The sequence below is a fragment of the Bison bison genome, unplaced genomic scaffold (assembly GCF_000754665.1).
Source record: "Bison bison bison isolate TAMUID 2011002044 unplaced genomic scaffold, Bison_UMD1.0 scf7180017864105, whole genome shotgun sequence".
NCBI lineage: Eukaryota > Metazoa > Chordata > Mammalia > Artiodactyla > Bovidae > Bison > Bison bison.
The window spans coordinates 3,075,575-3,097,937 of record NW_011494677.1 but is presented as its reverse complement, the minus strand read 5'-3'; the positions used below and the strand labels follow the sequence as shown (position 1 = coordinate 3,097,937).

At 43.3% G+C, this 22,363-nt stretch overlaps 1 protein-coding gene across 1 annotated transcript in view; it reads left to right on the top strand.

Moving 5' to 3' along the window:
* The window catches only part of UNC5D (unc-5 homolog D (C. elegans)), a 284,709-nt gene that overhangs the window by 220,491 nt on the left and 41,855 nt on the right, over nt 1-22,363 (top strand). Inside the window, exons 12-13 of the mRNA XM_010838852.1 lie at nt 16,613-16,781; nt 18,698-18,925. Coding sequence (XP_010837154.1) covers nt 16,613-16,781; nt 18,698-18,925 — 397 coding nt within the window. The remainder of the gene's footprint in view (nt 1-16,612; nt 16,782-18,697; nt 18,926-22,363) is intronic.

The window sequence follows — 22,363 nt, the reverse complement described above, 5'->3', positions numbered from 1 at the left end:
GATATTTAAGCAGCTAAGCCAATGCCGAACACAGCCTCCTTTATCAAGTAGGCTGCTTTGGAGGGCAGGAAACCAGCAATGATCACTTTTGACAAGCTTGTCTGTTTTCCCAAACTTTAATTCACAAGAATTGGTGTCTTTTCTTTCTAACATTTTTTCAGGAGCTTTTTTTTTGTGTGTGTGGGGGGGTGGATTTTTCATCTTCTCTAAGAAAGTTTTGATAACTTTTATGAAATAAGGGTGTTTAATAGAACAACCCTATGACCCAGCAATCTCACTCCTAGGCATATATCCAGAGAAAACCATAATTCGAAAAGATACACGCACCTTAATGTTCACTACAGCACTACTTACAATAGCCAAGAAATGGAAGCAGCCTAGATGCCCACCAGCAGAGGAGTTGATAAAGAATACGTGGTGCATATATACAATGAAATGGAACGTATACTCAGCTATTGAAAAACGAAATAATGCCATTTGCTGCAACAGGGATGGACCCGAGATGATCGTAGTTAGTGAAGTCAGACAAATATATAAACCCACTTACATGTGGCATCACCAAAAAGGTACAAATGAATTTATTCATAAAACAGAAATAGAGTCAAAGATGTAGAAAACAACCTTATGGTTACTGGGGGAAGGAGGGGAGGCTACAGTGGGAGATGGGGATTGACATGTACACTGTACTGTATATACATAGACAGCTAATAAGGACTTACTGGAACAAACAGGGAACTCTGCTCAGTCCTTTGTAATGACCTGTAGGGAAAAGAATCTAGAGAATGGATATAGTTTGTGTGTAGATGATTCACTCTGCTGTACACCTGAAACTAATACAACATTGTAAATCAACTATGCTCCAGTCAATTCTTTTTTAAAACATAAAGGTTTTTAAATAAAGGTATTTTTAAAAATCAGTTATTTCAGAGCTTTCCCCACATATATACAGAAAATGATGTAGCACAGTCATCTCACTACCCTGTCCCAGCTCGCATTTTGCACCCCTCCCCATCCCATGGGCTTCCCTGTGGCTCAGCTGGTAAAGAATCCACCAGCAGTGTGGGAGACCTGGGTTCAATCCCTGGGTTGGGAAGATCCCCTGGAGAAGGGAACGGCTACCCACTCCAGTATTCTGGCCTGGAGAATTCCAGGGACTGTATAGTCTATGGGATGGCAAAGAGTTGGACACAACTGAGTGGCTTTCACTTTCACTTTTTTCCCCGTCCCATGGTTGGTAAGTAGAGAAATGGACCAGAGCCTTACTATATGGAGCTTTCTTCTGAGAAGCAATAAAATAAAATCAAAGGCAAACATTCATTTCATTTTTCCAGTTACACCGTCATGTGGATGCTGACCAAATGCTTAGACTAGAGTTAGAAATGTAAATAATCTTCCTGAAGGATTTACAAAAGGATACATATTTGGAGTTAGGGCTCACCCCAGGTGGAATATTTTCTCTCAGATGGTATGGTCTTCCCCCTAGTACCTCTTGGAGTGAGGATTGGGAAGGGAGAAATGGTGGTATTCGGAAATATTAACTTTGCGGGGAATGCCTTGATAGTGGTGCAATAGCTTTGATAGCAAAACATGAAATAAGACCAAATGTAAGAAGGGGAAGAAAGTAGGTCTGGATGGAATAAAGCAGACAATTCCTTTTTAGTAATAACTCACAATTCAGCACTGCAGTGTAGCTGCTTCTGCACAATGACTTCATGTAGCTTTTCCTCCAGAGTTGCCAGAACAACACACACAAAAACAAAATTATAAACAATGACTTGATCACATTGCAAGCCTAATAGAGGATACAAGCACTCAGAAATGTCCTTAGGCTGTTTGGAAGGACGTCATTTCTAGAAGACTAAACAGAAAACACAGATATGTATGGCCATTTAACTTGTAAAAATGGTGCTAATGAAATGGATCTGTTTCTAGTAAACTATTCTTTATGTCAAAGCAGACATTTGAGGCCATTTTAAAACCACTCATGCAAGTAAAATATGAAACTGCATACGCTTTTCCTGGGGCATCTGATTTCACAGAAGCTAAGAAACCCCTATCATCAGACTACTGCAATTAGCGTAGTGGTCCCAGTCAAAACCTTACCTCTTGAGTGCAAGGTAAGAGCACCTGTCTTTGGCTCTACCCTAACACCAGGTGACTGGTTAGGACATTACTGCAGGGATAAAGTGTCAGTCACTCCGTCGTGTCTGACTCTCTGCGACCCCATGGACTGTAGCCCACCAGGCTCCTCTGTCCATGGGGATTCTCCAGGCAAAATACTGGAGTGGGTTGAAATGCCTGTCTCCAGGGGATCTTCCCAATCCAGGGATCAAACCCAGATCTCCCACATTGCAGGCGGCTTCTTTACCATCTGAGCCACCAAGGAAGCCATTGAACACTAGGACCTTGTGTTTCTGCAAATGTCCGTGAGTGTGTACACAGGTGTGTGCATGGGTACTGGGGTGGGGGGGAGTGTGGAATTTTGAATCCCATCTAAGATTATAGTTTTTAAATGAACAAAAATCAGCCCCCAAAACAATTTTAAAAATTCAATTTCCTGAAAAGGTATAGAATTAAATATCTTCAAGCGACCATGGACAGTTCCATTAAGCACAACTGTTAGAATGACTGCTAGGACAATCAGAACCACTTAATACCACAATAGATGAAACCCAGTAACTCAAATGAATGATATTTTGCTACATGTGGTGACAGAGACACACAAATTTAACCAGGAGTGAAGGGATGAATCGTGTGGAAAGGCTCAGGGTAGGTGCCAGAGAGGAAGTGACAACTGACTTCAAAGCTGAGTAAAAAGCATTCCAGGGAATAGAATGTGCAACGGCACAGAGGTATATTCAGCATCACTTATTTTGGAACTAAGCAAATCAGAACAAAATAAGAAAAGTAGAGTGATAAGGAATGAGGCTGAAAAAATAAAAGATTTGACCATGTACAATATTGTTTGTTGACTAGGAAACTGAAACATACCTGGTGGGTAGGGATGGATGAGGCTTACTTACACATGGTGTGTTTTATCTCCTGCTTCATCTCCATTGCCACTTCCCACATTCAAGTATTTATTATTCCAGTATCCTTCTGAGTACAGTAAAAAGATGTCTCATTTTGCCTAGTGCAGATATTAATAGCCCTCCTTTTCACACTCAGAATCTCTCAATTTGGACAATAAATGATAGTCACTCTACTTTTGAGTGTCCTCGTCTCTAGTTGTGAACGTTTAAAATCCTTTCTCTAATCCCCACATTGCTCCCAATGGGCAGTTTTGAGAGAGAGAGACTTGGGGAAGAGGAACTCAGCAAGATCCAGCGTGTGTGAATGTGTATGTGGGGGTTAATGTGGAATGAAGGGGATGAAGGACTTTAAGATAATTCACAGAATTCTGGCTTGGGAACTGACGATTAATTAGAAGAGAGAGGTTTGCCAGCTGAAGTCACCTGAGAGTTTGTGATAACAGTTGCTTTGGGAGCGACTCTGGATCTTTTTCTGGAACAAATACAGCTCTTTCCCTTATAAGAAAAGAGGTAGGAAGATAATTGATTACAGAATAAATAAATAAAAATTATATGTATACTCACACAAAAAAAGATAACTGCTGAATTGAAATCCCATGTCACTTGTTTGGGCTTCCCTGGTGGCTCAGCAGTAAAGAATCTGCTTTCAATGCAGAAAACACAGGAGAGGTGGGTTCGATCCCTGGCTCGGGAAGATCCTGTGGAGAAGGGAATGGCAACCCACTCCAGTATTCTTGCCGGGAGAATGCCATGGTCAGAGGAGTCTGACAGGCTGCAGTCTACGGGGTCGCAGAGTCGAACATGACTGAAGCGACTTAGCGTGCATGCCTGCATGTCACTCATTTGGTTGGAGCATGGGACAACAATGCTACTCCCAGCAAAGTATTATGATACTGGATGCAGACAGGGTCTTCGTGCCTCACGCACAGCGGAATCTTCTGCTTTCATTCTCTTTCCTTCCTAGCTAGGTAAGAATCTTCCAACCCTGAAGTAAACGAATGCCATACATAACATGTCAGGAAAGTAGTACAGACGTGGGCATTAACATTACATGAAAATTGAAGAATTATTAAAAATGAGATGACATAGCTGCGTGAGAACCACAAAGGACCCAGAAGCCGAGTTCCAGGCCCCTTTGCCACATCCAGCGTGGGCAGCTTTGAGCGAGTCATTTTCTTTCTCCAAACCTCAATCTGTAAATTTTGTGTATTATTAACTGAATTCCAGGATTTGGATGAGGACAGTAGAGTGACTTTAAATATGACAAGTCCTGTGCAAATTACATGCTACATTTTGTCTATCCATTTTTTTTTTAATTAAAAAGATGGAAAGGCACATGGAATTTGCTTGAGCTCTGTCTCAGTGATATTGAGTCCTTCCCTTTTAACTGCTAGTGCATTCCGAGACTCAGAGGAAAGTTCAGTTCAAGTGACATCAAACATAGGAAGTGTTCACTCTAAAATCAAGAGCCTTGTCTTAAGACTAGAGTTGCCATATGATCCACAGTCACACTCCTAGGCATATACCCAGATGAAACTGTAATTCAAAATGATACATTCACGCCTGTGTTCATGGCAGCACTACATTCAATGGCCAAGACGTGGCAGCATCCTAAATGTCCAACAACAGAGGCATGGATAAACAAAACGTGGTCCACACGGACACGTGAGGAATGTTAGTCAGTCATAAAAGGCAACAAAATAATGCCGTTGGCAGCAACATGGATGCAACTAGCAATTATACTAAGGGAAGTCAGACAGAAAGACAAATACCATATGGTATCACTTACATGTAGCATCAAAAATATGACACATATGCACCTATCTGCAAAACAAACAGACTCGTAGAAAACAGACCTGTGGTTGCCAAGGCAGAGGGGTGTAGAGAGGGGAAGGACTGGGAGTTTGGGAATGGTAGATGCAAACTATGATGCAGAGGATGGATAAACAACAAGGGCTTACTGTATAGCACAGGGAGCTATATTCAATCTTCTGGTATAAGCTAATGGAAGAGAATCTCAAAACATAAAAAATGTTTAAATAAAAATTGAAATAAAGAGCCTTGTGATAAAAGACACCCTGCATCAATTCTTTCATCTGCTTCTGTTTCTGATAACACTCTGGCCTCTTGCTTGATACTTTAGAGGTATACTCTGTGGGTCCAAACAAGGGGTTCTGGGTGGGCTGGCGTTTAGATGAGATCAGTGTCCAGTCACGCTGGGGCAGGTGCTTATGCCAACTTGAGTAGGCTTTGTCCCTGTCCACTCTGCCAGCCTTTCCTTGCTGGAGAGTGATGGATATAAATGAACGACACTGTTTACTGGTCAGTCCCGGATTTGAATTTGGTTTGCTGCTTTGAGTTTTCAACATTTCTATTGGAATAATCACACTGATGGCATCTAGCTATCCCTTTGAGGAGATGTGGCGTTAATGAACTCTGTAACAGCCATAGGGACCCATTGAGGAGGGGAGGTGCTCCGAAACAGCAAACAGAATTGCCTCCTGTGCGCCAGAGAGGGGAGTAATTTGCTACCACTTGGGAAGCACATCAATTCCTCCAGGCTACCAGGGCCATGTGGTGTCATAAAAGGGGCAATTTATCAAATGGTACCTTAATGGCTTAGAAGGGTTAATGCACCTTGAGCTGAAGTCTTTTCTGCAGTGAAATCACAATGGTTTCTTCACAGAGTCATTTAGGTTAGAATATAATGCCATTAACCCCCAAAATGAGGTGGAGAAGAGAAAAATAGTGAAAGAAAGTGGGAAAGAAAAGGGGGGTTCTCACGTTGTCATCTTATGATTGCTCTTTTTGGAAAAGAGAACTTCCCCGTACCGCGCTCCTTATCCATCCCCTCCACCTCACACCCCCTTGGTCCACACACAAACTGCATGCATGAAAATTGCCATCATTTTAATCAAAGTGCATTCGAAGCCCACAGGAGCTCACAATGTGAAGTGATTAGAATGGTCCAGAGGAGTCTTTTAATTAAAGATGCCATTGACAAGATAACAATGGTCTGTGAATGTGGTTAATAGGTCTGAATGGAAGGGGCACCTTAATTCAGTAAGAGGAAAGTCACTGGTTTGTGAGTTTGATTGTGCATTGTAAAGGAACAGCACATACTGTAATTATTTTTATTTGTATGTGCCGTCTCTTTTATTGCTCATGCTGGAAGTAGAAATAACCTATCCTATTAAGATATTTAATATATATCATCCTTTCCATTTCACTTGGTTATAGCTTAATAAATATGCCAGGAGAAGATGCCAACCCACACTGGGGCTGCCCTCGTGCTTAGTAAAGCAAGTCCTTTGAAAACCGGCAGGATCAACCGCCTCCCTCCCTTGGTTACAGTCTTTAAGGCAAACCATAACAACTTCCCAGGACCCCATAAAGTTAGAGGCAGATAGGGAGCTTCACTCTGTGCGTGAACTTCTGCAGCTGAAGCATGAAGATAACCAAAGGTCAGCCGACCCCCTCAAAGATTGTGTGGTGTCTGGGAGACGGCAGTGGACAGGAGGCGGCAGCAGAGGGGTCTTGAGGTCCTAAATTTGAAGTGGACAAGCCATGAAAAGCCAGTGGTAGACAGAAGAATGGCACCCCAAAGACATCCACACCCTCATCCCTGGCACCTTACATGGCAAAAGGGACCTGGCAGATGGGATGAAAGGTTAAGGACATCGAGAAAGAGAGATCATCTGGATTATGCAGTCAGCCCACAGAAGGATCCTTCTAAGAGGAGACAGGAGTGTCTATCAGATAATGAGATGTGAGGATGTCACAGGTCTCACCGATGGAAGAAGGGGTTTCCACCCAAAGAATGCCGGTGACCTTTAGAAGCTGGGAGAGGCCAGGAAACAGATTCTTCTCCAGAACCTCGAGCAGGAATACTGCCCTGCTGACACCTTCATTTTAGCTCCCTAGGACTTTTGTCTACATAACTGTAACATAAATTTGTGTTGTTTTGATCCAGTAAGTCTATGAAAGTTTAGTGGCTCAGTCATGTCCTGCTCTGTGACCTCAGGGACTGTAGCAGCCCGCCAGGCTCCTCTATCCATGGAATTCTCCAGGCGAGGATGCTGGAGTAGGTACCTATTCTCTTCTCCAGGGAATCTTTCTGACCCAGGGATAGAACCCCGGTCTCCCGCATTGCAAGCAAATTCTTTACCATCTGAGCCACCAGGGAAGGTAAGATCCAGAAAGCCTATGGAACAGCAATAATAGGAAACCAACACAAGCATCTGTTGTGGCCACACTACACTCTCCAAAGTTCTGTTTTCCTTTCTCCAGTGTCTGTGAATACCATCTTGGCAATTCACATGCCAACATCACACCTTCGAGGTTCAGGTTTTGGAGACCACATCCCAGAGAACATCTGTCTCTTCTACTGCTGGTACCCCCACCACTAACAGGAGATTCTGATCCCAGCTCTGTCACAAGGGGGTGTGACTTCGGCCCTGTCCCTCCACCCCGTGCCACACCCTCCTGTCTCCTTGATGGTGTTGACCTGATTACTCCTGTGTCCTGTCCCTGCCCCCACCCAAATGAAGTGCTTCTCTGACACCGGATTCAGGTTCCTCCAGAGAAGGCTGTTTTCCCCATCCAGAACAGCAATGAGTAAACAACTTAGCAGATAATAAAACCTGTCATAGCAGCATACCACCTAGATCCACTCTTCTCCCCTCTCTGGTTCACTTTAAAGCACTCTCCCTAAGCCATCATTATTCCGCTTCTCCTAGTAAACAAAGCTAGACGCCGACACTGCATGAAAGATGAGGTTTAAATTGTGTCTAGGAACTGGTGGTTTACACATGATTTGTGATTCCTTTAGTATATTAATTGGTAAACACCCAATGAATGTGTACATAAACTAAAGCCGCTGAACATATGCAGACAGTTGAATCTCTCAGTGGGGTGTTGCTCACATTTCAGCAAAGTCAAATCCTCATTCCAGCCTGTGTATAACTGCTCCCCCAACCCCAAATCCCATGGGCCAACTCCCCACCCATGATGCTATTTCAGATAATATCAAGTGGGTGACACCGATCTTTAAGCCTTTTAATAGTAAAGCCATATGCTTCCATCGTCTGTAAACGGTGCCCGTTGCTTGTTGTAATCCACTGTTCTAACGGCTCCTCTCCTGCCCCACCTAATGGCGTAGAATGGTGTGAAGAGCTGTAACATTAGTTCCAGTGACTGCTCATCAACACCCCAACCGGGCAGCCTTCTGTACTAACACATGTACTATTTAGAGAAAGGCGATGTAGGAACTGACCCTGTGCATTTGCATTTTTCAACCGTAGTGGTGGTTGGTGGTGGTTTAGTCACTAAGTCGTGTCCGACTCTTGTGACCCCATGGACTGTAGCCTGCCAGGCTCCTCTGTCCATGGGATTCTCCAGGCAAGAATACAGGATTGGGTTGCCATTTCCTTCTCCAAAGCCTTCATAGTGAGCATTTCAACTTGACCAGCATCTAAGTTCCATTTCAGAAGCCTACTTGATCTGTATCTAACAGACCACTCCGCCCCACTGTGTAAGGCATGGCTTCAGATGCTTTCTCAGGAATCACTCAAGTTTTCAAGAACCACACTTTTCTCAAACAGTAGTACCTAGCTAATGTGCATGCAGACAGTCCAAATGAAAAATACAAGTTCCTGGTCCCTATCTCAGAAATACTGAATCAGAATCATGGGTGGTGTCCAGGAATATAATTTTAAACAAGCTAGCCAAGGAATTTGAACCACATTACAGTTTTACAGCTACTTAAAGACTGAAAGCGGAGTCTACTGTGATAGAGAGATTTTGTTCAACTTATATTTTCCTCTATTCTGCCCTTAATCACCTATCCTCCCTTTCTAGAAGTCTGTTTTGTTAAATCATATTTACAGGACTTCCCTGGTGGTCCAGTGGTTAAGAATCCAGCTGCCAATGCAGGGGACATGGGTTTGATCCCTGGTCTGGGAAGATTCCACGAGCCATGAAGCAGCTAAGCCCATGCACTACAACTCCTGAATTCACTCTCTAGAGCCCGAGAGCCTCAACTACTGAGGCTCCAGATTAGACCCCGTGCTCTGCAACAAGAGAAGCCACCGCAATGAAAAGCCTGTGCGCCACAACAGAGAGTAGCTCCCACTCGCTCCAAACAGAGAAAGCCACGTGCAATACTGAAGACCCAGCACGTACGTGCTCAGTCACTTCAGTCGTGTTCCACTCTCTGCGACCTCATGGACTTTAGCCCGCCAGGCTCCTCTGTCCATGGAATTCTCCAGGCAAGAGTACTGGAGTGAGTTGCCATTTCCTTCTCCGGAGGATGTTCCCGAACCAGGCCTTGAACCCAAGTCTCCTGCTTTGCGGGCAGATTCTTTACCACTGAGCCACCAGGGAAGCCCCAAGACCCAGCACAGCCATAAATAAATAAATATTTTAAAAATAAATCCTATTTACAGAGCAGTTATTGGTTAGCTGCTCAGTCATGTTCAACTCAGCAACCCTATGGACTGTGGCCCACCAGGCTCCTCTGTCCATGGAATTCTCCAGGCAAGAGTACTGGAGTGGGTTGCCATTTCCTTCTCTGGAGGATGTTCCCAAACCAGGGCTCGAACCCAAGTCTTCTGTATTGCAGGCAGAAGCCCCAAGACCCAGAACAGCCATAAATAAATAAATCTTTAAAAAATAAATCCTATTTACAGAGCAGTTGTTGGTTAGTTGCTCAGTCATGTTTGACTCAGCGACCCTATGGACTGTAGCCCACCAGGCTCCTCTGTCCATGGAATTCTCCAGGCAAGAATACTGGAGTGGGTTGCCCTGCCCTTCTCCAGGGGATCTTCCCCACCCTGGAATTGAACCTCGGTCTGCCACATTGCAAGCAGATTCTTACCGTCTGAGCCATCAGGAAAACCCACTGGAGTTGAGTCCCCCCAGGAGACCTAGTCACACTATTGGAGTTGACTGATGTGCCATGCTGGCTTTCTAAAGGGCCTGTATCTCTGGGAGATCCTGAGATGGTGTTTCCTACTGATCTCAAAGATTTGGTCAGAGCTATGTAGTGATGCACACATCAGACTCTAGTAAGACAAGAGAAATCATAAACCTCAAACCGTGATTTTTATCCATGGCGATGTTAGCACTGTTGATGAGTGTGAGGATTTCAGGGAAAAGAGAAAAAGAATAATAACAGTTAAAACTCTGTATCATCTCAGGTAGAAAAGTGTAGGAGGCTGGAGCCAGCTAAGTATAGCTTTCATCTATCAGCTTTTTATGTCTGTTCCATTAAAATATGATTTAATTATGGATCGACCCAGGGTCTGGCATAGTAAAACTATCATTACCTTCCTACCTGCATTCCTGAGTGATGCTCGGGTAAAGGTGATCAAAAACCTACATTCATCTGTAATGTAGACCGTAAGGAGGAAAGGAGAGAGTGATGATTCCCAAGCACAGCATGGCAGATGACAACAACAGTCAAAAGCATGTCTTTAAAAATGGAGCTGAGTGTTTTGTTTGAAAAGAGTGACACGCTGCAAGCCTAGAATCGGGTCAAGAGATGTTGAAAGCAAAAGCCAAATGTGCCCGGATGCAGCTCCAGACCTGCCATGGGCATGCCGCCTTGCAACTGACCTTCACCGTGACCTTCTGTTGACCTTGGTGAGCAGATGATACTGCAGAATGTGAGTCCCCACGTGGCAAGGTCCGGACCACAACCTTGCCACCACCAAGTTCAGAACCATCACATTCTGTGCAGCTGTCAGCGACCCTAGTGATTTCATTGTAGGAATTCTGAACCTGAGCCCCTCTTCATTAGGATCTTTTTGTTTGTTTTGTCAGAATTTCACATTTAAGGAAAAGCTGCAAGGATAGTATAGGTGACTCCTGAACAACATGGCTTTGAACTCGATGGGTTCACTTTTCAGTAGTCAGTAATTACAAGCTGTGTGTGGTTGGATCCACAGGTGTGGAGCCACAGCTACGGAGAATCGCGGAAGTTGAAGGACAGCCATAAGTTATGCATGGGTTTTTGACTTAGCAGTGTTGGTGCCCATACACTCCCGTGTGGTCAAGGGTCCTCTGTATAGAGTTCCCAACCTTCCCACGCCCGGATTCACAAACGTTAACATTTTAGTATGTGTTCTGTGTTCTGCTGTTTCTCTCTCCATGTGTGTAAATACTGGGTTAGCCAAAAAGTTTGTTCCAATTTTTCCATGTTAGAGGCAAACTTTTGGCCAACCCAATAAAATACACGCACACACACACAGTTTTTAACCATTGTGAATAAGATATTCCTTTGCCTCCAGATACTTCATTGTGTGTATCCTAAACACAAATTGTTACATGACCAAAGCAAATTATCAAAATCAGGAAATTAACATAGATACAATACTATTATTTACCTCACAGACTTTATTCATATATCACCTGTTATCCAAATAATGTCCTTTATGGCAATGAAAATTCAGGTCCATTCACTACATTCTGTTATCATGCACTTTTTTGGTCTCTTTTAATCTAGTGCAGTTTCTAAGTCTGTTGCTAGTTCATTATGTTGACCGTTTTCAAGAGTGCAGATCAGCTAGTTTGTGAATATCCCTCAAGTTGGGCTGATATTTGTTTAATAAATTCTTATGCTTAGTGTCAGTATAAGTCTTATTGGCAGGAATGTTACAGAAGTGATGCTTGAGTTCCTTTTGGTTTTTCATATCAAGAAGTATGTTCTGAAAATTAATCCCTTTACTGGCAAGATTAACTGAGAACTTGGGCTAGATGGTGTCTACCAAGGTTCTCAAGTATAAAGTCATGTTGCTCCTTTGTAATTAATAAGTACCATGTGGAAAGATACTTTGAAGCCATGCAAATCATCTGTTATTCTTCAGACTTTCACCAGAGTGTAGAGAATCCTATTCATAATCCTTAACTGAGTCAGTTATTAATATGGTTAGTTGTCAAATGATGACTTTCTCCACTTATTAGTTGGCTTCTTATTGTATGGACTTCCCTGGTGGCTCAGGTGGTAAAGAACCTGCCTGCGGTGCAGGCCTGGGTTCAATCCCTGTGTTGGGAAGTATCCCCTGGAGAAGGGAATGGCTTTCCACTCCGGTATTCTTGCCTGGAGAATTCCACAGACAGAGGAGCCTGGCGGGCTATGACTGAGCGAGTAACACAATGTGGTTGTTTGCTTCCGTATGGAAGAGTTTTTCCCTTCCCATTCATTCATTCATTTATATCTGTATCTTTCCTGGTTCCTTATTTTTTCAATGGGTTATCATCCTTTACTACCATTATTCACTGTGATGCTCAAAATGTCCCATGCTTGGTCACTGGAAACCACTGGTTCCTATGCTTTCTTCATAAGTATTTTGAGCACTTGTGGCCTATATTGGGAACTGGGCAGGGGTACCACAATAAAATAAAAATAAATTAATAGTGCAGTGCATTGGAAGGCAATGAGTGTAAAATAAAAGAAAAACAAAGATCAGCTAGCATTCAGGGTAAGAATGTTGCAGTGACATTGTTCAGGCATGACTGGGGAAATGCCTTGTTATTGAAGGAAAGGGAGCAAAGGTCTGTGGGGCATGAGAGAGCTAGTTGTGGGGACATCTGAAGGAAGATTCCAGAGCAGGAGAAATAGCAACACTTCCATAAGTTGGGGGAAGAGGGCGAGACGTTGGCATTTTCAGTGGGATTCCTCTGACTGCTGAGTTGAGAAGTGACCGTGATGGAAACACGAAAGCACTGCCAAGGTGCCTTCAATTCCCATAGTACTCATCCTAAGGCAGTGGAAATCCCCTTAAAGCATGTGTGTTGTGATAAGGGCAATCTATTGAATAAATTTTGGAGTAGGAAACAGCAACCCACATCAGTATTCTTGCCAGGAAAGTCCAATGGACATAGGAGCCTGGTGGTCTACAGTCCATGGGGTTGCAAAGAGTCGGACACAACTGAGCGTGCACACATTGAATAAAGTAGCCACCCAAAAGCACAGTTGCTGTAGAAGTAAGACTCATAAAAAGGCAGGAGAGATGGGAGTTGAGGATTGAGAAGCAGAACCCTCACGCATGGAGCACATACTAGGTGCTTTTTAGGTTTTACTTCTTTTCACTCCAGAACAATCTTAGAGTATATTCCCTTTTTATTTGACCACACTGCACATCATGCAGGATCTTAAGTTCTCTGACCAGGGATCAAACCCACAACCTTTGCATTGGAAGCGCAGTCTTAACCACTGAACTCCCAGGGAAGTCCTCGAGTAGATGTTACATGTTATGGGAGGCAAGTGAGGCTCCACAGGGCTTTCCCTTCTACCACCCTGTCTGGTTTTCTTGACACAGAAAAGGTCAGTGGAGGGACGTGGTGTCAGAGACAGTGCCATGAAGCACACAGAAAGGACACGATAAAGTTCCTTTCCCCTACTTCTGTGTTCTCTACGGCTCCTCTGCTACTCTTGGTTCTCTCGCTGTTAACTCACCCGGGTTAGCCATGTGGGGCTTTCTGTCTTGCCAGACTCCCAGACAAGAGGCCCCGTACCCTTTACTAGCACCCTCTCCTGCCATGTATATTTATTTGGGGGGTGGGGACATCAAAGCTAAACAGATGGCAAAATTTTCCCCAGAACTCTCAGCTGCACTGCCAGAGCAGAAATTTGAATTCACAACCATGTTTCTATACGGTTGATCAATAAAGCCACCTGCTTACACAGACCTGGCTCTTAAATTATGGATCTTTTTATATCAGCATTCATAAACATGTACAGCATATATATGGAGAAAAGGCAGGGGCTGGTAACAAAATGAAAAAATTAATAGCAAACATCTCATACAACCAGACTTTTCATACATGAGTGATGCACAGAGAAGCTGTTCATATTATGGTCCAGAAAATCACTGCTGTTATTAGTTCCCAGTTACTGGTAGCTCACAGCAATTTTAGAAGAATGTGTTGCCCTTTTTTTAACCCCTAGCAAGAGCATGAATACTTCCCTGGTGTATGTAATACTGGATTGGCTGAAAAGTTCATGGGGTTTCCCATAACATACCCAAACGGACTTTGCTGAACTCAATATGATGTAGGCAAACTTAAATGCCATCTACACATGCCTTACAAATCTTTGGTTTTGCCCAGTTATGAGCTTCTTCCCTCAGTCCTGTTGCCCCGAGATGTCCTAGGTCTACATCCATGACTCTACTTGGATGACATTTTTTCCTGCATCTTCTTTGGGACAGAGGACCAGCCATCTCCTAGCACCAACAGAGAAACACAGTGCATCTGGCCACAGGGCTCAGGAGCTCCAGAAATCAGAAATCTGGGCTGACTTTGCCTCCATCTCTTTGGCTGACTGCTCTGTGACCTTATGTTGTTAATACCTGTGCACACAGGTGTGTGGAGCACTTTAATTAATATTTGTAAATCTCCCTGATTGCCCCAGATAGAAGGTGGCAGAAAAGGGCAAATCATTATTAATCACAGGGGGAGAAAAAAATGGAGAGATTAAGTTTTGTTCCTTCACCAGAGACAGACCTACACACACGGACACTGTTTTCACAGTAGGAGGATTAGACAGAAGTCTTATTTTCTTTGCGCTTCTGGAAATGTCCAATGTCTGCTTAATGCGAAGTCCCATTCCAGGTCCCACCTAGGTTTCTACGTGCACCCTCTCCAACTCCTAATGCTGTTTTAAGTTATTACCGAAAGGCGCCTTCTATTCACGAGTGTGAGAGTTCATCTAATGAACTGCTTTCAGTTCATTTGGCATTAAATAATTCCCCCAATTCCCATATGTTTGAACAATATGTTCAACAAGGGGGAATGCTTGTCTGAAAGCTATTAAAGTTCTTTTAGGAGCTTGTCCTCGGTCACTCATATGCACGCCAGCTATCCCTGTCTGTAGGATGCAGGCAGCAATTACCCGGAAAACGTTCTAATGGCCGCTGGCAGGCATCCATGCGCAGACTGCCGCCTCGTGCTGGCTAGAGCCCTCACTGGAAATTCACATTTGAGTCAAACCTCGAGTAGAGCATTCTAGGCTGTTCACAGAACATTACTGATTACTAATACCTGAGTTTCCAGACCCACCCACCACCTCCCCCCGACCCCAACTTGGCCTGCCCTACTTAGAGATGTAAATGCATAAAAGGCATATTTTCCGTTTTGCCTATGCTTTGTCTGGAAAGGAAGAGCTGATAAATTTGGTTGCTTACGAGGAAGGCTGACTTTGGGAAATGCAGCTTCTTGGAGAGGGAGGAAGACCCTGTGATCATACTCAAGTCTGCTTTAGGTACAGGAGATATGAGATGCTCCTCCTTGCTTATCTGCCTTGACTTTTGTTGCAGCAGCAAATTATAGATAATGAGCTAAAGGGTGACCGTGACTGACCAGAGAGGGAAACAAGCAGTGTCAACACAAGCAATTCAGAAATTAACATGTTAGATGTGCTCGTGGAAAACCTGCTTGTTAATACAAGACCACAGAAAAGGTAGTATCTTTTAGTACTAACTTCATCCTGCTCTTTTGATCAGAGATGACATTCTTCAATGCCCTTCCTCGGTGAGATGAGAGAAAGCTTAGGCAATAATACCAATCCTAGCTCTCATGTCACACTATTCATCTGAGAATCCTGAATTGCTTTACAGACTATATTCTGAATCAGTATATTTCTTACAAGTGAAAATACCAAAAAAAAAAAAAAAATCAACTAGCTTTTTCTAAAACACATAGCAGTTAGGGAAAATGGGTAGACTTCTGGGTTCTCATTGATTGCTGTGCTATAACCCACCCCATCTTACTGTTTAGGGACAGAGATTAAAAACAAAAGCCACAAAAACGGAACAGGCAGGCATTCAGTCAGGTGGTATTATTCCCTTTTAGTCAAATTTCTTTGATCTGTTTCATGGCTCTGCCTTTTTGTTGTAAATTATTCACAATGCAGGAAAATCTGAACACCAGGTTTAGGCAGAATGATTTTAAATTTATAGCTAAAATAGGAAAATATGAAAGATATATATTTATGTATTTGATTATGCAGTTTATAACTGTCTACTGTGCCATCACTATAAAACTTGTGTATTTGCACATTGGCAGAAAATAAATGTTTTTGAAACCAGAAGAGACATTCAATCCGTATTCATTTGAAGTGTTGCTTTGTTTACAAAAGTAATTTGTTTTGCTGCTGACTAGCATTAAACGTATTTGTAGGAGGAGTTGTTGGGATTACCAGATTGGTCATTTCTATGACAGCTTTGGCTTTGGTCATTGATAGTATCACCAACGAGAATGAGGATTCAACAGCTGGTGTGTGACATGCCAGCCAGGTCTTTTCTTTCTACTGTTCTGCCCTGTCTTTCTGAAGAAGCATTTGTCATTTTGTTTTTCAAAACCTAGATATGAAATCTAGGCTTACCCTTAGTCTGTATGCTTGAGTGGTTCAAGATAGATGTCTGTAGTCCTGACCAAGTACCCTCCAGAAGGTGGTGTTCCCCAGGAGGGTGTCCCAGAAAGGGTTTTGCTACTAAGCCCTGTAACTGAATTCTCATCCAGGTATGCCCCCCACTCCTTTACATGTTTCTCTCTTTTATTCTTTCCCAACCGTACAGCCTCCAGTCAGATGGATCCGAGGTGCTCCTGAGTCCGGAAGTCACCTGCGGTCCCCCTGACATGATTGTCACCACTCCCTTTGCCCTGACCATCCCACACTGTGCGGACGTCAGCTCTGAGCACTGGAACATCCATTTAAAGAAGAGGACCCAGCAGGGCAAGTGGGAGGTGAGACCCAAGAGCCTTCCTTAAAAACAAACAAACAAAAACGGCTGTAGGGAGTTTGGAATGGACATGTACACACTGCTATATTTAAAATGGATACCCAACAAGGACCTACTGTATAGCACAGGGAACTCTGCTCAGTGTTATATGGCAGCCTGGATGGGAGGGGAGCCTGGGGGAGCACGGATACATGGATATGTATGGCTGACTCCCTTCACTGTCCACCTAAAACTATCACAATAGTGTTAATCGGCTGTACTCCTCTATAAAATAAAAAGCTTCAAAAAAAAAACACAGGGTTTAGGTTCCACCTGTGGAATGGAATTAACTTTACCTTCTGTTCACACAAGTCAGCTGTGAAATTGGTGAGCGTTTGCTTGTTTTCCAGGGGGTTGGCGGCCAGTATTACGACATCCTCAAGGTGTTGGCTAGTCGTGTGTGTGTCATGTGTGTGATAATGGGGAAAAGAAGCCAGAGAGGATATGGAGCTTTTTCCTTTGATTTTGGAATACAGTTGTAATCACCCCTACAGGCATGTACCCTGTGCACCTGCCTTTCGTAAGTGAGACTGTGGCTCCTGCCTTGGTTCCCAGGCCATTTCTCTGTCCCAGCTGACTCTCCTTGTGGCCTCTGTGGGAATTAGGGAAGAGGCCCAGGGTAAGCCAGCTGTATTCATAAAAGGAGTCACCATCTGTTTTTGCCAAAATAGGGGTTGTAACAAAGTTATATGGAAGTATTCAGGAACAGAGTAGCTGCTAGGTAGATGTGGCTGAATGAATGAACGCATTGAAAATCATTCTGTCTTTCCCTGTGTATGTGAAAGCATGTAAGAAACAGCACAAGGAGAGAAGAAAAGAGACAAACTGAGAATCCACAAGAGAAAAGTCAGGACAAGAGAGCCGGTCACAGCGAAGAAAGATTGCAGGGGGCTGGCTATTTTAAGTGAAACCTGGTTCATCTGTCTGATGGGGATTCCTTTGATGCCTGTCTGGGGTCAGTTTGCCTGAAGGCAGATGAATTATCTTGTTGGAACACAATGACCTGTTCCAGCTAGCCCTGGGATCTTACCTCCCAGGAGACGCTTCAGGAGAAGGAAGTAAAGGGAAAATCAGGTTTCTTGAGGAGAAGAAAATTCCCAGCTGCTTCAGTGGATTAGTTACCCTGCCCAGCTCTGTCTTGAAACTCTTCTTTGTTGAAAATGCATTCTGCTATTTATTCAGTTGTGATACAACCATAGGGGAATTTCCAGGGGTGTGAGGTTCCATAGGTTTTATAAAGGGGCCGGATTTGGGGCTCTTTTTCATTACATCTTGCTTTGCCTTGATTTTTACCGCATTAGTTTTTCTTCCCAGCACTTCCTCACAGTCATTTACATCCAGACGGTGTTAGATTTACCCACTATCAAATCGGTCACACATACCTTAGCAGGGAGGGTGAGATACTCTGATACATCTTATTCAAACCATTTATTGGATGGTCCCTCATGCGTGGTTTTGATGGAGTGAAAAGAAGATAAAATATTTGAAAGAAAATAAACATTACCTTAAGGATATTGGAAGAGGTTTTCAGAAATAGACCTTTATAAAAAAAATAAAAGTTTGCTCATTGATGTTAAGGTTCAAGGCCATTTTTGTTTTGTTTTTTAATTTGGCCTTGGACAAATTAACCAACAATTGTAGAGCTTGGAAAGTGATGTTTGTTATAACCTACTAAATCGAATTCCTACTCTACACTGAATATAGCTGTTCCTTCAGCTCCTGATGTCAGCAGTTATTTTGATAAAAGAAAAACATTTAACACCAAGAAAATGAGTTCAATAAAAATATTCTGAAAAAAAGATGTTATGTCCTTGCAAAGTGACGGTTAAATCACATTGTGTTTCCCAAGCTGAGAGAATTCAAGACGCCTTTTCCCAACAGGAAGTGATGTCGGTGGAGGATGAATCCACATCCTGCTACTGCCTGTTGGACCCTTTTGCATGTCACGTGCTCCTAGACAGCTTTGGGACTTATGCCCTCACCGGGGAACCCATCACAGACTGTGCCGTGAAGCAGCTCAAGGTGGCAGTTTTTGGCTGCATGTCCTGTAACTCTCTGGACTACAACTTGAGGGTCTACTGTGTGGACAACACCCCTTGGGCATTTCAGGTCAGCCTTTTCTCTAGTTCCTCTTGTGGTATCATGGGAACATGGGGTTTCCTAAAGATTGGTGTCAATAGCGAATCTGATTGCAGAGGGCGGGTCTGGACGATGAGCCCACATCACTGGCTCAGTGGGGATACCCATCTCGAAACAAGAGCTGTGTTACCGTGTGCCCATTGATGTGCTGAAGGTACGATGGGGTACTTGGCACTCAAGAAGAGAGGAGGGATAAACCAATACACCACACTGTGTGCTAAATGAGAAAACTGACTCGAAGGATAGTCATAATTCAGGAAGCAGAGGCCCAGTCGCGAGAGAGACGTCTTTGAGGATCCTTGGGGAACCTTCTTGGAGAAATGAGATCTGAGACCTAAAGAGGAAGGGATGCCATGTCCAGAGAGGAGACTGGCGTGAACCACAGGAACCAGAGTTATTTGATGTGCAGCTGAGCAATGAGACAAGTGGTTGGATCACCTGAAGGTCGTAGTTCGGGGACAACAATTATAAATCATTCCTCTCAGTAGGTAGTCCCATGACATCCTGAACATACAGTCTGTTCATTTTTAGGTTTATTAGGGCAGAGATGGTTCCTTTGCATTTTTGCTCCTTTTAATCACATATGATCCTTTTTGAATTAGCACCTCTCAAAGAGTACAGGTTTATTAATAGCAGCAAAAATAATGCAGAAGTGCCTGTGTAAGCTCTGCCCATATATAAATAGCATAACTCTCCTGATGCACCTCATCCCAGGTCCCAGCTATTCCAGTTCTGAGTCATTAAGCCCATTATGCTTTCCCTCAGTAACTAGCTTTTAAGACACTGAGCTGGAAATCTCATGTTTACCAGTGGAAGAGATAAGATGACTTGAATCCTGAACATAAGCCAGTAGAGGTGACAGTGCCAGCTTATGTGCCCACATTTTCCCCATCTCTTAAGTAGCACAGGCCATTATAAAGGGCACGCTTCGGTATCTGACTGTTCACAGCAGAGCTTTATCATGAGGGGTGCCATTTAGTCCAGAACATCAGTGTAAGCAGTTAAACCTCAACCTATGAATGACATCGTAAACTCTTCCTCTCCTTTTGAGACCCTGTATTAAGAGGATTTCTCCAAGATAAAAATACCTAACGGACATTGAATAATCAAAAATCGACTGACATGTGATATCACTTCTATGTGTAATCTAAAAACATGACACAAATGACCTCATCAACGAAACAGAAACAGACAAGGGAACAGACTTGAAGCTGCCGGGGGGCGGCAGGGGAGAGATCGGGAGTTTGGGCTTAGCAGACGCACACTGTTGTATATAGGATGGATAAACAACAAGGTCTGCCTGTATGGCACAGGCAACTGTATTCCATATCCTGTGATAAACCACAGTAGAAAGTGAATGTCAGTCAGTCGTGTCCGACTCTTTGTGACCCCATGGACTGTATAGTCCATGGAATTCTCCAAGCCAGAATACTGGAGTGGGTAGCCTTTCCCTTCTCCAGGGGATCATCCCAACTCTGGGATCGAACCCATTGCAGGCGGATTCTTTATCAACTGAGCCACCAGGGAAGCCCAAGAATACTGGAGTAGGTAGCCTAAAACCACAATAGGGAAGACTATAAAAAAGAATGTATCTATGCATGTATCTGAAGAACTATGCAGTACAGCAGAAATGAACCCAACGTTGTAAATCAACTACACTTCAAACAGAAAATTAACTGAGGTTACTGCAACCACTGAATAGTTGTAAAATGTGCCGTACACTAGTTGGTTGTTCAGTAACTCAGGCAGATTTTGAAATCTCAGTAAAAGTGGAGGGCTGGGGTGGATTTCCGATCTCCTGTGTCATATGGGTTACCCCCTGCTAACTAGGATTACCCTGAGGATCTGTTCATCACAACCACCTTGGAATTAAGACCTCATAACGGGTTTGAATTTTGCTTTGAATAATGTATATACCAGCACTGCTAATGTATATACCAGCAAGTTAGACATTTGCCCAAGGAATTTCTAAGTGACTTGCAGATAATGTATTTTCATTCCTACTGATTGCTACCAGATTCTAGAATAGCTCAGCTGTTCACAGATGAATTGCCGTGGGAATCATGAAAATGAAGCTCAAACCACAGCTTTTCAAACCACTATCCATTCCTGTGGGTAGCAGATCCTTTTTAATCAGTGCTTGAAAAACTGGCATGCTCCTGCTAATTGAATATAAATGTCTTTATTTCATCGAGAGAGACTTCCCAAAATTCTTTAATTTTGCTGTAGAGAAATGTTTTCCAGTGGAGATACCTCTGGCCTGTTTGTCGGAATCTATTTACCTCCAGTGATTCCTTCTCTCTCCTATTATGTCAAAGAAACCTGATTTTAGAGTTGAGTTGGGTTGTACTTGTTATTGACAGGATGTATGTGACAGCTGTCATGAGCAGCAAAGGTCATGCTTCTCCCCTGGGGTTCTGAGAGATCACCAGGCTTGGCTGAATAACTTTTCTGGCCTGAATCTGGAAAGAGTAAAACATAACTCGTAGCTTTTCTGAACACAACCATTCACTGCCTGGTCTTAGTCTCTGAGTTTTGTGCAGGAAAGGAATCTTGCTTTCTGGGTGTTTATCTTGCTCAGTGAACATGTTCACAACCTTCTCCTTGAGTTCATTTAAACTACCTTCATATCCCAAATCATCTATGTCCTATTTTTCATGGCTTCATGTGTGGTATTGAGTTAGAGGGAAATATATAATTACAAAGCCATTAAAATAATTCCACTTGAAGAAAGCCATAGCAACAGTCTAAAAGACTTCACACATTATTATTAGCTCCCCCCAACTTTAGTGGTGTGAGCTGAGCATCTTCTATGCAATGATGAGTCACCTGCTATAACTCTAATAGAACCCTAACTTCTTAGTCAAAATTCACAGGTAGTTTTTTCATAAAGCATTTCTGCAGAAATTGCCTACCCTGGAATTTTGCCTCAGTTACCACTGTAATGAACATGTCTGTCATGATTTGGAAAGAGGCCAGCGTGGCTGTGACACTTGCTGTCTTTATTGTAGTGCATCTTTCATAACTCAAAGAAGTGAAAAAAATCGGAGCCCAGCCAGAACTGGGCTTGTAACCAAGAAGGAAACCTAGTTAAAGGGCATGGTTGCATTTTCACATCCCTTCTATCTCCCTGGGAAATTCTTGTTGTTCAGTTACTAAGTCTTGTCCAACTCTGCAGCCTCATGGACTGCAGCACGCCAGGCTTCCCTGTCCTTCACTATCTCCTGGAGTTTGCTCAGACTCATGTCCATTGAGTCAGTGATGCCATCAATTATGTCCCCCAATTATGTAAATGCTCACCCTCTTACTGGAAATCCTTGGAAGAAGGGCAGCTTCTAGACCCAACTCTCCTGTCTTTGTAGAACTAGGTGAGTACTTGGCCAGATAGTGGCCCCACCAAAATATATA